Source organism: Pavona decussata, unplaced genomic scaffold (assembly GCF_977016875.1).
Source record: "Pavona decussata unplaced genomic scaffold, jaPavDecu1.1 SCAFFOLD_2, whole genome shotgun sequence".
In the NCBI taxonomy this organism is placed as follows: Eukaryota; Metazoa; Cnidaria; class Anthozoa; order Scleractinia; family Agariciidae; genus Pavona; species Pavona decussata.
In genome coordinates, this window is record NW_028145426.1 from 1,040,107 (window position 1) to 1,057,500 (window position 17,394).

Genomic DNA, 17,394 nt, shown 5'->3' on the forward strand with positions numbered 1-17,394 from the left:
TTGGAATGTCTTCAAACATTCTGTAATTATTGCCTTTAAGTCTACGTCCTTGCTTAAAAACTCGCTCTCTATCAGAGAATCTTAGAAAACGTGCTATGATCGTTCGGCCGCCATCTCCGCTGCCATTCTTCGGCTTGCCTAACCTGTGCACTCGCTGAAACTCGATGGACTTAGCGTCCTCAATTCCAAGGACATTCTCAAGACAGTCAACAAGAACACACTCCGTGTCCTCACTTCGATTAGATGTTGTATTGTGTTGGACAACTTCTGGAATTCCTTCATATTTTAGATTTTCTCTTCGACTGTAAGCCACTAAGTAAAGAATTTTCTTGTGACATTCGACCACTTCAGCCTTACTTTTCTGCAAGCTGTTCTCAAGTTGCTTGATATTCTCATCCACAAATTTGGAGTTGTTCTCCATGTGCGTGAACTTTTCGTTAAGACTCTTCTGCTTATCCTTGACCGAGTTAATATCAATTTCCATGGAAGAAAATTTTCTTTGTAGACCTTTTACCGTACTATTCAATTCCTCCATTCTCGAGTATAGACTGCTTAGTCTTGCCAGGATAAGGTCTAATTTGTTTGTGACGCCTTCTGAAAGCCTCAAAGCAGCCATTACTTCATCTTCGTCTTCTGAAGTCTTCACGTCGGGGGAATTGGATTCTTTCGCCCGTTTCTCTTCGGGGGACTCTTCTTGGGAACTGTTGGATGTATTGCGGCGAAAGTTTCGCTTTGGGGTTACATATAAGGATGAAGACTCCATAAAAAACCAAAAATAAAGATTACGGTGGACGGAGCTTCGTAAGCAACGTCTTCATTCCGCCATACTCTCCCCAGTCTTTCCGAGGCCAAATCAAACCTAGTAAACCACTAATCTCCACCCAAAGCTTCTAAAACGTCATCTGTCCGGGGCAGTAGTATGACATCTTTCGTCACCGGACTGCTCCAAGGACTTTGAGATGGTTCAATTCTTCCTGCGGCTGGCAGCTCTTCCAGTTGCTGATCGATAACTTCTCGCTGATAGGGTGGTACTCGACGAGGAGGCTATTTCAATGGCTTGCAATCACCCGTGTCAATGGCATGTTCTTAGAGCCAGACTTTCCTAACTTTTCCTTTGCAAAGATATCCTCGTATTCAGTTACCAGAGACAAAAACTGATCTCTTTTGTCTTCTGAAAGCCCCTCCATGTTACCTTGGAATTTTGTTCTCCACTTTTCTTTCTTCTTAGGCTGCTTTCCTGTCATACCTGGTCTGTAAAATAACCGAGCCTAAGAGACGTTCGTGGGATCTGGATCGGGCTCCATTGGAACAACACAGCCATCCCCACTCCTAACGGGATGATATTGGGCTATTGGAAGATCTGCCAGTAGTCTGATTGGCCTCTCTAAAACGTTAGCAACTCTCACTAGAGTCAGTCCATCCCTAGGGATAACTAAGAAACGAGCTATATTGACTTCTGATTTGCTTCTCAGTTCCCTTGACTCCTCTAAGATCCCAGGAGTCTCAATGTTATGATCCAATCCATTCTCCAATTGGCCTCTATCACTTATGCAGTTTCAGGTTCCACTTGTATGTCATTACACAGAAAAATTCTACCAACGCTAGGTGTAACCTTGCAGTACCTGATTGGAATTTCAGTAGCTCCAAGTACAAAAGTTCCAGTGTCATAGCGAATTTGACATTGAAAGTGTTGAAAAAAATCTGGGCCAAGTATGCAGTCATGGAATAGGCCTCGCGCATAACTTGCCAAAAACAATCAATGCTTCCCAGACGAAATCTAACTTTTGTTTCTCCCAAAACTGTTAATTTATTTCCATTTGCGGTAGTCACAGCCCCGGTGACTAGAGAGAGTTTTGAGACAAGCCCACTTTTCCTCCATTTTCCCTACTTCAAAACACTAACAGTTGCCCCAGTGTCTAGCAATTTACAAGTCACGCTACGATTCACAATTCCTGTAACATAGATGTCTGCTGTTGCTGGCAGCACCTTATTGTTTACACAAGAGGGGTTGCCTACCTCATTGGCGACTACTGATGCTTGGGCCACTATTTCAGGCCTCACGGAGACTACCTGGCACACAGCAGGCCCCGAGCTCTGTTCCCCCATCTCTGCGTGGACAATTTCGAGCGAAATGGCCAGGGTCGCGGCAAGCAAAACATACCACCTCATTACGGCGCCGCACGGTCGAAGTCGTTTCAGCGTTTCAGCTTCTTCATACCAAGAACGAGTTCCTTGAGCTCACGAATCTCATTGGAAATTTTCTCACCCTCCACTGAAGCACTCACGACATTCACGGACTTTTTCCTCTCAACAGCTGGGACAGCTTGACAAGCTTTACCAGCACTTTCAAATCGACGACTACACGAACAGCCTCCACAAGAGGGAATTCGGTTGAGTCATGAATACTTTTTCTCACAATTCATTGCTGATGGCCACTCCTTGAATAAACTACTCTCTTGTCAGTTCCACCTTGAGCGAGTAAGCCGCATCTGGGTAGGTATTTTCCACCAATTTCATCCCACTGTCGGCGAATCCTTCAAAATCTTCATTAGGTCTTTGACACCTAGCCCGCAACTGCAATTTATAATCCTTCTTTGTCTTGCCCGAATCAAATCTTTCAACCAGCTTCGCTGTGAATTCTTCAAAGGTTAGCGACGGTGACAACTTTATAAGTTCCACTGCTTTGCAAGCCGGTTGATCCAGCAGGGTGAGCAAATACGCCCGACGATCTAAAAGCTTGATATGTACCAAATTTGCATACTGAAGAAACTGCGACAGCAATGTTTTGAAATTTTGACCCACCACTGTTTTGGCGCAGGTTTCGCTGGAAGACCGCCTTCGGCATCTTCGGCATCGAACATTTTCTTTTCATCGTCGCTCATTTGAGCTCACTAAGCTCCCACCGCTGCCACCAATGTAATAAACGTCACACAGAGAATTCTAAAGGCACTTAAACGGTTTAATCGCGTAGCCGAGAACTTACAAAATACCAAGCACCGAGTCTAACACCACGTGCTTTGTAACCTAATCCTACGCTCTACATTCATCACGGAATATCCCATTACATTAATACAATGGGCGAAGGATCTTTTCAAAAACGTGTCTTTCCTGGTGTCAGCGCTTACCTCATCTTAGACCAAAACGTAGTTCTACGTACAAGGCGGCATGGAAATCGCTAGTAGTAAGTTCCTAAGAAATATTTAGTAGTTAGAACATATAAAGGGAGCCTTAAATAAATCATCGTCATCATTATCATCATCATCATGTCCTTTATTTATACACGATGAAATTTAAAGCAGAATGCTTGTGGGGTCATGTACACACAAAAAAATTACAAATTAATTACAATATAGAAGTAAAATCAATTATCCAAGATAATTTTCAATTAACGTACGTAAAATTTAAAATGAATATAGATTAATATAAGTCACCTATGAGTTAGTGATTATCAGAATTTTAAACATAATATATATTTTTAGCCAAGCCTAGAAGCGGAGCTCCAATTGTTTTTCACAACATTTATAGAAATCTGCCTGGCGTATGAACGTAATAACCTCCCAATTCGTCATCCTTTCTGCCGTTATCATATATTTTTAGTGCAAATGCAGCAAAATACTCATCAACAATAACAATAACAATGTAATACAGAAGGCAATTTTTTTGAAATGCTGATTTGTTGTAACAGAGGGCAATTTCTCTTAATTCCCCTTTCCCTGAGGGCTAAATTACTTACTTCTGATTGGTCAATCGGCGAAAATATTCTCTCCTCATTGGCTGAGCGCGCCAGTTCTAAATTTCGTTGGTTTCTTGTGTCCAAAAACAACAAGTTCTTTCAAGTTCTTTGGAGTTCGACTGTTAAAGCTGGTTTGTTTGTACCACAAATACATGGAAATCAAGTGCAGCAGCTAGAAAGGAAATTTCTAAACGTTGAGTTTTCGTGTCTCTTACAAGAAAAAGCAAAAGATTATTTTATATTTTTATTTTTAGTTTTACTAACAAAACATTACTTTACATCAAATACAATTTTACAAATTTTACGCTGATTACGTACAAAAAAGATCAAACTAGAAAGCAACTGCTAAAGATTCTTACTTCTTAAATCAAATGTAAAGTTACAGCTGTACAATTATGAGGTTTCTATGTTATTGTTGATTGACTAAATTAAAAGAAAAAAGGTTTTAAGGAAGAAGATCTGCCCATCTAAGTCTAAAATTTGAAAGACAATTATTAGCGACAGCAATCTGCTGTAGAGTCTGAATTTTATCGAAAAGTCGTAAGAGGAAGCTCTGGAAGCTCAGTACACCCCCGCCTTTGCTGGTACAGATTATGTGGTATTTTGCTATGAGTATTGAGTAGTTTAAAGACTGCCAATATGAAGATTTTTCGAAAAAACCGTAAAGTAAATTACTTTGATTTAAAGAAAGCTTTTCATGGGTCTTTTGTAGCCACCAGTCTTGAAATGTATTCCAGAAGGAGTGCACTTCAGTGCAGAGGACGACCAAGTGGTATAAGGTTTGTCTCTCATTTTTGCACAGAGGACAAACGTCACTTAATTTCAGCTATTCCATCGCGGTTTAAGCTAAATTGAGTGGGAAGTATCTTGTGTACAATTTTATACTGAAAAAAGCGTTGGTATGATTCTGTGGAGTTATTGTTTCTTTCCACAAAGATGAAATGGCACCTGTAGGTTATACAAAGTCTTGAACTCAGAGTAGCTGCAGAGATTTCCGTTTCTGTTAAATAAATCACTTACGTAGACGATGTTGTGGGAAAACCATCTTCTTCAGAAAACTGGTTTCTTATCAATTGAAATATTGCGATTGTTCTAAAGAATTTCATTTTTAAAGTATACTTCATTTTGCTTCGACATTTTGAAGTCATGCCAATACACCAGAATTGAACGGTAGAAAGAGTTAAGATTTTCCAGCGAGAGGATCTTAGGATCGTAATTGCACCTGGTCAAGAAAAGGAGGTTACCGTATTGTTGGACCGTAAGGTCAGGAATAATTTTCCAAGAGGAAGTGACTTCGTTTTGGATTCTTTTAATCCACGCAATTTTTAAAGCTCTCTCCATGATTACAAAGTCACACATTTTAACCCACCTTTCCTTCTTTCTCCTATGATTGTGCTTCTTTTAATTTTCGCGGGCTTGCCGTCTCAGATGAAATTAAAAGTGATCCTATTTATTTGTTCTACGTATTGCTTGGGGACTTTCAAAACAGAAGCATTATATATCAGTTTTAACTATGTTAACGTTTCATAGAGGGTTAGTTTTCTTCTTTGCCGGGTGTTTAAAGTTTGTTACAAATCTCGTACTTTAGCACTTTGGCTCCTTTGGCCACTTAAAACCAAAGGGTGTGTCTTCGTTATTTTTCCATTGCCCAAGCCACATTGCCTCCGTTTTAGCGGTGTTTATTTCCAGTCCAGAAAGGAGGCTAAAATTTTGAAGGAGGTCTAACAGTGGGACGACAGAATCTCGATCACTGACGAAAACAATAGTATCATCAGCATATTATGTTACTTTTATTCCATGATTGTTTACCAGAATTCCTTTGATGGACTGGGTTTTTTTAAAGTTCTTCGAAAAAGTTCGATTCCTAGAAGACAAAATGACTCCTGATGTAGGGAACATCCTTGTCGTACACTGCGTTGAAGAGGGAAGAACGTGGAAGCGTGGCCGTTGTTTAATACACAGCAAGAAATGAATTGTAAAATGTGTTAATCAGTTTAGGATATCAGGTCCGAAATTGAAAAAGTTAATGGCTGCTTTGAGGAAAGGCCATTCAATAGAGTCAACGGTTTTTTTTTTAATCAAGTAATAGAGTTATCCCTTTTTTCCTGTCAAGTTTGTATGCTATATTGTCTTGTATTAGCCGAGCATTTTCACCAATGTAACGGCCCTTCACGCAACCAGTTTTGAATGGGGTTTTTAATGCTTGGAAGAACCTTTTCAAGTCTTTTAGCGTTGGCCTTAGTGACGATTTTATAATCAACATTTAGGAGCGATATAGGCTGCAAGTTCTCTAACATAGTTTTGTCTTTAAATTTTTGGGGGATAAGTGAGATAATACCTCTCCTTTGGGCTATAGACAGCTTTCGAGATTGGATCGCAAAATTAAAACTTTCCGTTATTTCTTTATTGATTTCGGGCCAGAAGAAGCGATAAAATTAAGCAGGAAACCCATTAGTACCGGGATTTTTTTTTCTTCTTACTTTAAAATCCTTAAGAGCGTTATAGCATTCTTCAGAGGTGATTTGACCTTCACAGGATAGCCTTTCGCCTTCGTTTAAAGGAGTAATCTTTTCTGGATTAAATAAAGGGGAATTTTTTAACTTTTTAGCGTCTATACATAGACAAGTAAAGATAAAATATAAAAAGGAACAACGTTTCGGGGTCGTCATGACGCCATTATCAAGTTCGAAGTGATAGAAATAATTGAAGTCAATGTCAGAAATAGTTCACCGAAAAATTAACATAATGTCTGAATATATAGTGTCACGTAAATAGTTTAGCTTGAATTGAGTCCGATTGGACATTGAGAGATGGTGTTAACTCTCTAATTAGCAACAACATGCTTGATCGTGCGTATCGCTAATCATCGTGTTGGTCGTACTTCTCTGAAGAATGTGACCGTTTGAAAGCTGTGTTCACCCGGTTGAAATACCCACAACAACTTATCAACACCACCGTTAGGAGTTTTGTAGCCTCTAAGGCTGAAGGCACTCAACCAATACCTGCCCCAAGAGACAGTCCAACTGTCCGAATAGTCCTGCCTTTCAAAGATCAGGCTTCTGCTGACCTGGTACACAAACAGCTCAAAGATCTTAGCCAGAAGATTGACACAGTCATCCAACCGATTTTTGTTGGTAACAAAATCCAACAAGAACTAAAGATAAAGGAGAGAAAACCACCTATTGTAAATCAGAATTGTGTTGTTTATAAATATCAATGTGACTTGTGTGATGCAAGTTATGTAGGGTTTACACTTAGGCATTTACACCAGCGCGTGGTCGAGCATAAATACCAATCTTCCATTGGCAAGCATCTTCTTAATGAACACCGTAATGTCCCTAAAGACCTTGACAGAAATTTTTCTGTCCTTAAGAAGTGCATGAATACGTTCGATTGCTTAGTTTACGAAATGTTGCTAATTAGAGAGTTAACACCATCTCTCAATGTCCAATCGGACTCAATTCAAGCTAAACTATTTACGTGACATTATATATTCAGACATTACGTTAATTTTTTGGTGAACTATTTCTGACATTGACTTCAATTATTTCTATCACTTCGAACTTGATAATGGCGTCATGACGACCCCGAAACGTTGTTTCTTTTTATCGTTTATCTTTACTTGTCTATGTATAACCAAACCTTTACTTATAAGGATTTAGCGTTATGTTATTGCATTTGTAAAGAGATTCATAGAAGCATTTTTCTTTATCTAGAATATTGAATTGATCTTCTGTACTCACGTTTTCAGCAATTTTTAGTCTTTTTATTGCCTATTAGTGTAATTTCGTTTTTTAAGGGCATAGAAGTATTCTGTATTGCGCTCACCATCCTCGTGCCATATCCCTTTACTTTTGAGGATGGCACCTTTTGTCCTACACGTCATACTTTTTTGAGACGAGATTTTTCTACTTGCAATTCATGTGTGATGTTTTTGTTGTGTGAGTTTTCCTCAGCTTGTGCTTGTAGCGAGTTTACCACTTTCTGCAGACAAATTTCCTCGTCCCTAGGGAAATTTTCGCTTTCCTCTTCGAGTATTGTACCGTAAATCTTCTCATATCTATTTTAAATAAATGCCACCTTAAGCCTAAGTCGGGTAAATCAACATACTTCGCCTTAAAACGTTGAAGGTTTTCTCGTAAAGCTGCGATGCAAGTCTCGTCTTTGAGCAGTGAAGGATTAATTTTCCAAATTCCGGGACCTTTCTTATGAGCTGACACTTCTGATTGCAGGTGAATAGACATAGCTGAATGATCACTTTCGGGAGCCCTTAAAATTTCACACTTCTTTGTCAAACAGCAAAAAAAACTGTTTGGAGATTAAGAAGTAATCTAAAGGACTTTGTACTTTTAAGGATTTATTTCTCCAAGTGAAAAGAGATAGGTTAGGATCTGTACTTCGCCAAACGTCGCAAAAGTTGTGCGAATTAGTAAGGTTTCAAATTTGTTTTATGACAGAAGCTTTACTCGTGGCTGGGTTTTGACCGATCTTATCTTTCTGGGAGAGTGGATAGTTAAAATCGCCACTAATTATTATATTGGCTAGGGCAAACTCTTGTAGTTGGTGGTTTAGCTCTGTGAAGAAATTACCTGTTGATTAGCGTGATTTGGCGCGTAAAAATTAGCAAGAACAAGAGGAGTAATTTCAAGATAATAAACCTCCTTTTTTGGTCAGTAATACACTTTTTTACCTTAAGATCTAAAGAGGGGTTGATAAGAATCATCACTCCTTTACTATGGCTTGTTCGGTGGCTGAAAACCATCTTTCCTCCCCATTCATTTTCCCATGTGGATGTGCATAAATTAGTGCTGTAGCACTCCTGTAGGAATATGAAATCTTGTTTTTGTTTATGTAACCATGGAAAAAACAAACGACGTTTAAGAGACTTGTTTAGACCTCTGACATTTAACGACGGGCATTTTAAATCCAGAGAATTAAAATCAGCGATCTTTTTCTGAAAGTGCGAGCACCAGGCGTGGGCGACTGAGACCGCAAAGCTTCCAAAGGCAATCTTTCGCGAGCAGTTATTCCGGTAACTAATGATTCAATTAAGCAATCACATAAATCGGGAAACGATGGAAACACGAGTAGCAAGAATCTTGTCGTATGAAAAAAGTACAAAACTAACGTGAACATAAATAACAATAAAGGGGCACTGGGACGAAAATCATGTGGAATTTTGGTAACATTGAAAGCTTCTTTGTTGATGTAGAGGGTTCGGTTAATAACTTTCACGTCATATCTTCGTTCCTTCGCAACATACATGGCTTGAATCAAAGTTTTTCTCTCTTCTTGGATCGCTCTTGCATAATCTTTTGTAATATAAGCATCTTTATAGCGCTGGAAATGCTTTAGCCGGTTTTTTTACGGCGTAAACCGCGTCCCCGTCTTCCCTCGAGGCGAAAAAAGTTTTCAAAAATAAACTTTAATCAACTTAAATATTGGTGGTATCGAAAGCGACTTAAGGGTCTATTTAAGGCTATTTTATAGTTCTGAAAGTTACCATAACTGATCACGAACGGGTGATATAGGCAAATGTGAGGCTTCTTTGAACTTACTTTTCCGGCCGGCCTACTCTAACTTTCTAACTGTTTCACGTTGAATTTTGCTTAATCGTCTCCGTTTTTTTTTTTGTTTTCTTTTTCTCTCTTTTTCTCGTCTTTCCGCGTTTTTCAACATATCCAACGAATGCATATAAATAGACTTTGTATTCGTTAGCATTTCTGTTGTAAACGCAACTCGCCATGCAACTTCCCGCCAAACAAACACGGGCGCATTAGATTGTGGGATTGCGTACGGACGGTCGGACGGTCGGATGCACATAGGTGACGTCATAACCGAACCAAACTTTTTCACATTCATGGGTTTCCCAAATTTTCTTAGCTATGGGGCTCCGCGTGTCCGCTAATAATTAATAGTACTTAAACTCATGTTAATGTCTAGGAAGCGACTGAACTGACTGGGCGCTTAAGTCAAGATCTTTAACATAATCGTCCTTCTTCACATTTCGAAAGAAAGTAAAATAAATTGAAACAGCATTCCATAAAATGGCACCCCTATAACTTATTGAATTTTTGAGAAAATACGAATTAAAACGAGGGACAGTGTTCTTGTTGTACTTTTTAAAGTTGTAATTTCTCTGTTAAATACCCTGTAAACTATGTAGTTTTTAAAATTAACCGTAGTTTTTACAAGTAAGTCATTATACTTTTAATTGACATTTATCCTCTTTTTTTGTCTGTTTGCAAACACCCTCAGAATTCTTCTCTGCCTTTCATTGCTCTTTACACTGTGCCACATGTATGTTGGTTTTTCACTGTGTAGTTTCAACTATGAAATGGATTGAGGCCAATGGATTGGGGATTGTAAACTGGTGACTAAATTCTTTGGGATTTAAAATTTAGACTGTGGACGCCACTGCGAACCTCTGGGATAGGGACAGATATTTAGTCTGGACTGTGAGTTATTGATTCCTGACTTCGCACTATAAAATTGTCTGGGCTGTAGATTTTGAACTCTGAATTGAATTGTGGACAGTAGTCTGTCGACTGGACTATCGAGTGTCGACTCTGATTTGTGGAATGTAACCGAAGTCTTTGCACTGCCCTAGATTTCCAGTAACGCTTAAGGAGTTTACCCGGTAGCGGGCAGAAAGAGTCCGCGACAAAAAAAAAACACCTTTATGAAGCCCTCAAGTTAAAGTTACTTGTTTTTTATTTGAGGTCGACATACTTGTTTTATATTATATCACTTGCCTGATTGAAGTCATGCGAAAGCATGCTTGATGGTAGTCCCGCGCGTGAATTTGACCGCACCAGTGGAACCATTTGTCGCGTCGTTTGCCTCAAAATAAAGCAAAATCCTGGGGCACGAATTTATCCCATTCCTAGATACTACAACATGATGGACTATCTTTTGTTAGTAGTATCTTCATCTTATTTGGCAGCCGTGCGTGTCTTGCACTAGTAAAAGAATCTTCTCAAAAACATCTCTTTCCTGGTTTCAGAGTTCAGAGGATGATGAACTGATGGGTACTCCTAAGAACAGGATTATCCAGGAATTAAGGGTAAGTTCCTTAGAAATATTTACTTGTTACAATAAAGGGAGTCCAAATCAATTAGTATTAGTATTAGTATTAGTAGTAGTAGTAGTAGTAGTAGTAGTAGTAGTAGTAGTAGTAGTAGTAGTAGTAGTAGTAGTAGTAGTAGTAGTAGTAGTAGTAGTAGTAGTAGTAGTAGTAGTAGTAGTAGTAGTAGTAGTAGTAGTAGTAGTAGAATATTTTTATTCTTATTTTTTACAACCACACAGGGATTAACAGACGTCAAAACACTCGGCTCATGTGCTAAGCTGTTCTTTTCGTGAGCGAATCGAATAAAATCAAATGTTAGTTTTAGAGGAGAGGGGAAAACAGGAGTAGCCGGAGAAAACCCTCTCGGAACAGAGTAGAGAACCAACGAACTCGGCCCACTTATGACGCTAAGTACGGGAATCGAACCCGGGCCACATTGGTGGAAGGCGAGTGCTCTACCACTGCGCCAAACCTGCTCCCAGATAACTGACTTCGAACTATAAGATTGTGTGAGCTGGAGATTATGACCTGTAAACAATTGGCTATGGACAGTAATTTGTTCACTAGACCAACGAGTGTTGATTGTGGTTTGTGGACTGCAACCCCAGATCTCGAGTGTGTGGCTGGAGTAGCGTAGCTGGTAGCGGCAGAAGGAAGCCTACGGCCAAAAAGCATAGTTTTGAAGCCCACAAGGCTAATTAATTTATGTGACCTCCACATGCCTGCTTCATATTCTAGCACTTGAATTAATTATTTTATAGAAAAGCAAGTTTGATGGAGGTCTGACGCGTAAATTTGACGGCTGCAGTGCAATTGTTTCCCCCTTGCTATTGAAACAAAGAGCATTCTTAGGCACGTTTTCATTCCATGCTTAGATAATACAACATGTTTGACTACGTTTTGTTACTAATATCTTTATCTTATTTATGAACCGTTTTGCACTGCTTAAATAATCTTTTCAAAATCGTCTCATCCTGCTTTCACCGTAGCGGTTTCGTCGGCAACCAAGGCGTAGTTCTGACTTCAGGCCTGAATGGAAGTCTGGAGGGGTAAGTTCCTCAGAAATATTCACTATATTATATTATTTTATTACAAGGGTATAATACAACTGAGCTTAAAGAAGTTGAAAACATGGGGCAAATTTTATAGCCCTGCTTGTGTAAATCACAGTTGTTTTTCAAGCAATGAATCTGACGTTACTAGACGGACTGATAGCCTGAACTAAGCCAGTTATTTCAAGACATGATGAATGAAAGTAACTTGCAAGGGTTTTGCTTGAAGGCCCTCATTAAGAACACGATTTCTTGCTTAACAATTGACATTATGAAGGCACTGTCTCCTGTGAACTTGATTACTACAGATTATTGCGAGATGATTAATCACGCAGACGAGAATATCAACCCATTCTACGCAATTCGGCTGATACACTTGTAATAATTATACCTGGATTTAGGAAAACATAGCCCCCAAAAATTGGGCACATTTTGAAAAACCCTCTTGGCTGAAGGAACATGCTAGTGATTAACAAGAATCAAATTAGGGTTTGTCACAAGATTTTAAGCAAGGTCAAATAATAGTATGGGAGAGAGAAACGAAAATAATAATAATAACAATAATAATAATAATAATAATAATAATAATAAATAAAAATAAACAAATAAAGTAACTGAAGTCTTTGCTTATTTTAAACTATTCATACAGTAGAAGTAATCATTACGGAGAGAAGTTTATCTCTCAATTCGAAGCACGAGGAAACAAATGAAATTAATTGAGTGTTTATAAAATAGTCAGTTGAGTTCATTATATGCGATAGTAAAGTTTCTTTTACTAATAATCGTGAAAATGGAAGGCTAGGTTCTATTTTAGAAAATCTAATAAAATTAATTTCGTCATGAATGGTTTTACAGTTGCAAACATTACACACCCTTTCATTACGGGGTATGTTGTCGTATCTTCCTGTTTCAATCAAAAGCTTGTGGCTGCTTTTTCTTAGTTTCACTAATGCTTTCCTAGAAGCGTTCAGATGATTCAGATTCAGATGATGAGGACCTAATGACTAGTCCTGTGACCAAGCCTGCCTGGAGAACGTCAAGGGTAAGTTCCTCAGACATATTCACTAAATTGGCAATACTTCTAGTTTCTTGGTGTCTTTCTAGTATGCTTTTTTGCATTCAGAGTTGAATTAACACACATCGAAGCACTTTGCATGTGTGCTGAGCTATTCTGTACGTGAGCGGATCCCATCTGTACTGAGGCTTTTAATTAAAGACCGAATTGGAGAGCTGCCTTTTAACGAAACGGTTTTGCAGGGTTTTTTGTCGGAATTATTATTTTTCATCTAACTTAAATTACATCGTGCGCATAAAATGTGTGCAAGAAAAGTGGCAGCCTACATGGTCTAAACATATGCCCTTTAGAAACGACTCGAAGGAGACCCTTTGCGTGATAGGCTGGCTAACTTGGGATAGTGTCATGAACAAAAGACGTTGAGTTGATTGGAATCACGTGTTAAACGTAGATAAAGACTGCCTTGTAAATTTGATTGTAAGCCACTGGATGAGTCCGTTGCTGTAGACCTGTGTAAAGTGAGGAGAGCCCATAGCATTCCCATCCGTACAACTGGTTGGTTTTGCGAATAGGGAAAATCTGTAAAGGGCAGGTAGGCTCAACGAACCGATAGCTATCCGATATACTTTGGATGGTCAATGATGGGTCCAATGATGGGAAAGATAGAAGATCTTAATTTTTTTGTAAACTCTGTCCTTGCAAAGCACTCAATAAAGTCAAGAAGCTTTTCTCCAAATTGTTAGCTTGCCAATGACAAGTTTCCTTTCACCAAAACGTATTCAAGGCCGGTATAAGGAGACTAAGAAACTGCAACGAAGCAAGCAAAATTCAGAAGCCAAGTTAACGGATCATACAAAAATGAAGCTAAGCCGCATGTTTATGAGAATCTCCCTCTCCCACCGTCTCTAATGAACAAAAGGAAACCTTGTAACATGACCTTGAATAACTTTGTTATACTGGCTTTGGGACTCAGTGAATGGAACCAAAGTTTCTCTGCCCCTTAAAGGCAGGAAAGGCTTGACCGTAATGGAACTGTCATTGAAACGAGTGAATGGCTACTACTACGTTGCAAGTTTCCCTACCCTACCATAGCGGCAGGAATCACCATGCCTGCCCAACAACAAGCAAATAACAGAAAAAAGGCGTGACATTCACTAGAAGCCATTGTCTTTCAAGGAGTATTGTAACTGACAAATGTGCTTGACTTATGTCACATCACTAAAGGGATTATCACTCGCCACTAGGTCATACAATCATCAAGATTGGGCGCTTTTAGGATTGTCTTTCGGCAATCCTAGCTTTAGCAGCTCAAAATGTCACCAAAAACAGCGATCCGCCGGTTAAACGATCATGATGTTCTTCCATCGTCCGCTAATATCCATGTTAAGTTTCAGTGGCCTCGACTTTCCAAATTCAGAAATTTTAAATTTTAGAAGAAAAGCTTTGCGCAGAAATTTGCCTTATGAATTTCATTCATTTATTGGAATGAGTTCTGCGGGACCTTAACAATATGTAGGCCTTAGCCCACTTTGTACGTCTATTACGTACTGGATATACGGAAACCCTAGACGGCGATCAATCAGTAAGCCGTATTCAGCACACTTGGTCGAAATGAAACATTTCATCCATAGCGGGCTGTACATTTCAAATCATGACAGGGCCGGTTAAAATTGTTAATAAACCAGCTCTATTTAAGCTACCAAGAAGGCTCATCATTGAAACCGACGACGAAGGTTGAATTAAGGTTTACATATTTCTGACTCGCCGTCGCATGTTTCTTGACTGCTTCTTTACGCCGATCAACCTTGCAACTCCGATTATGCCATTTACTTGAGTTTCGACGTGCCGTTCATTTAAGATGTCAATCTCCCAGGAGTTAAAAGCCACAAAGCATTAAAGGACACTCCCACGGGATGACATGCGCAGTACTGCTCTCTCTTGGAAGCTCTTCTCGGAGTGCGTATCATGTTAGTTGCCGAAAGGATTTGCGGTAATCGATGGTTTGGAGGACAAGAGACGTGAAACAGCCCAGAAACTACGCCCTGTTCCACCGTTGGATTGCACTGCACTATCCAGCACTGGGACTCACACGGTGTTGGTATTGACATGATTTGCTAACCTCTCACATAAATAAGAGTCAACTAAATTATTTTCCCTCATATATCCGCAAATTGCTAAGGTTAGTAAGTAATTTAAAAAGCTAAGAGGATGTAGTTTCATTTCTATGCGATGATTTGGAGAGTAAAGGGGATTAAATAGGCCAAAAAGTATGCCGTTTCACTAAACCATTTTCCGGGTTCATTGCAACACGACCGGAAATAATTTTGGTCCTTAATCACACTGCAAACGTCTGACATAAATATTTATTTTTTTCGCCAATATATCTCTAATGATTGCTAAGTTGAGACACCAACTGAAGCTCCGAAAATAGAGAATTCACCTGTGAAGGCGATGATTTAGTTGGGTCCAATGTGTAAATATATGTTTACTACACTAAACTGTTTCCTTCAAAATATTACAACGGATTTCTTAGCTCAATACACTATTTGATCAATAAGGTACTGTATATCTATCTGCAAACGACGATTTGCAGGTCAAGAGCCCTCAAATTGACCAAACATTTTGCTCTATTCCACTCAGTTACTGCCGGTTTGAAGTGCGATTCTCGAGCATATTGATTATAATTTCAGTGGTAACCTTCGAGTCTTCAACAATTTCCTTTCCCAGAACTGTTTTCTTTCCCACAGTGAATCACTTAAAGTGGCTTGAGTTTAATGACCTTAGCTCCCACGAGTCTGCTGTAGCTCAGTGATAGACCATCCGAATTTGTAATCCGGCGGAGGATCTTAGGTTCGTCTCCTGATAGGAGCACTCCGATTTTTTTCCGAGTTTGCCTGCGTCGCTCACTAAATAATACACCATTGTCATTCTCATTCTCGTCTTTATATCAGTTTTTTGAGTGACACATTTAAATCCTAAAATTTCAATTGAATTTCGATCATGTGTGCTAAATATGGCTTTTTGATTGGGTGCCTTCTAGGTTTCCGTATATCCAGACCTGTTACAACCAGCTTTTTAGTATTTCAGTATTACCGCCACCAGACATAGTGACTTTTTGAGACATTCATTAATCGGGGGCAATTTAGTGAGGTTTAAATCAATGTTCACTGTTACCATAGCAGCCAAGTTTCACATGTTGCTTTTTCAGAAATAGGAAAAAAATGAATCCAGTATCAGCACAGTTTCTTACAGAAGCTTTCACGTTTTTTTATTAACATAGTGTTCTACTATTGGTTTAAAGTAGTTTTTGTAAAGTTTTGTTGATATTATTTGGGGCTTTGTTTGGGGCTTCCAGAAATCCAAGGCGGCGAATCCAGGTGCCGTTTGGAAAATCCTGAAGTTATTTCCACGTCACATGACATCATCATATCCTATTTTGGACCTCAAGCCATAGCGCTATATAAATTATTATTATTATTGTTATTATTATGCAGTTGATAAACGTATGGATGCTAAAATAGAACCACATATAACGCGCAGCGTAACCTATGCTATCTGAAGAAACTATAAAAAGAAAACTGCTGAGTTAAAAAAAAAATTAGCGATAAAATATAAAAATCTTATAGACAATCTAAAGCTCTCTAATACTAAAACTATATTGAGCTCCTATGCTATTCCCTCAAGGAAAGTCAATTGACGGTAGCTTTGAAAGTTCTCACTATGTTGAGAGAACTCGAGATGGTAGCCTTCTGCATCCTTCTCAATACGTCATAACCCCTGCCGCCAAGGAATTTCCTCATTGTCAGGTCTCCATCCCTTGACCATCCCCCCAGCACGTCAATGATGATGTCACATTGTTCAACGTCGTAGCTAGGGTACTGCTTCTTCAGCTCGAATCGCAGTGGCCCGTACTTGACCGTCTTCTCCTCGGACTTCTTTTCACGATCCTCCATCCACGGACAGGACATCTCCACAGCCCACACCTTCTTATTCTTGTGGTCCACAAATCGAGCGTCCACTCTGTTAGCCTTGACAATGGTGTGTTCCGAATAAACTGGAACATCCCAAAACGCTAATGCCTCAGATGACTCCGACTGGTTTGGGCACTGCACACGAGTACCAGGGAGGGACTGAATCAATTAGCCTCAGATCCCTCGTCATCTCGAAGAAGAGGACTTTCAGTGATGCGTTGTGTCTTTTCTAGGTATTTAGACTGGGCGAGAGCAGAGCACCCTGCTAGCACATGCGCAAGCGCCTCAGGGGATTTTCCACACAGACTACACGTAACGTCGCCCTGTTCTGCACCTGTTTTGTGGACTGTGTACACCTTAGTGGGTGCAAGCTGCTCGTACAACTCCACTACCCCAGCGATGGTATGGGTAGGAGCACAGGTCCAATCACGCAACCAAGCAAAGAATCCTCTCTGATTTAGCTCGCTGTCCTGCCACCTAGCCTGCAAGAACCGTCCGTGCCACTTCTTCTCTTTGATCTTCTCTTTCAGCTCCTCCATATCTGCCTTCTTAAG

At 39.5% G+C, this 17,394-nt stretch overlaps 2 protein-coding genes and 2 pseudogenes across 2 annotated transcripts in view; 2 read left to right on the forward strand and 2 right to left on the reverse strand.

Moving 5' to 3' along the window:
• The window catches only part of LOC146489888 (hsp70/Hsp90 co-chaperone CNS1 homolog), a 187,430-nt gene that overhangs the window by 80,449 nt on the left and 89,587 nt on the right, over window positions 1–17,394 (reverse strand). The window lies entirely within an intron of this gene.
• The window catches only part of LOC146489891 (uncharacterized), a 51,966-nt gene that overhangs the window by 25,865 nt on the left and 8,707 nt on the right, over window positions 1–17,394 (forward strand). The window contains exons 7-9 of the mRNA XM_085084580.1: window positions 10,740–10,799; window positions 11,792–11,851; window positions 12,816–12,896. Of these exons, the coding sequence (XP_084940706.1) occupies window positions 10,740–10,799; window positions 11,792–11,851; window positions 12,816–12,896 (201 nt within the window). The remainder of the gene's footprint in view (window positions 1–10,739; window positions 10,800–11,791; window positions 11,852–12,815; window positions 12,897–17,394) is intronic.
• Window positions 6,573–7,371, forward strand: LOC146489892 (uncharacterized; annotated as a pseudogene).
• The window catches only part of LOC146489893 (uncharacterized), a 1,494-nt pseudogene continuing 393 nt past the window's right edge, over window positions 16,294–17,394 (reverse strand).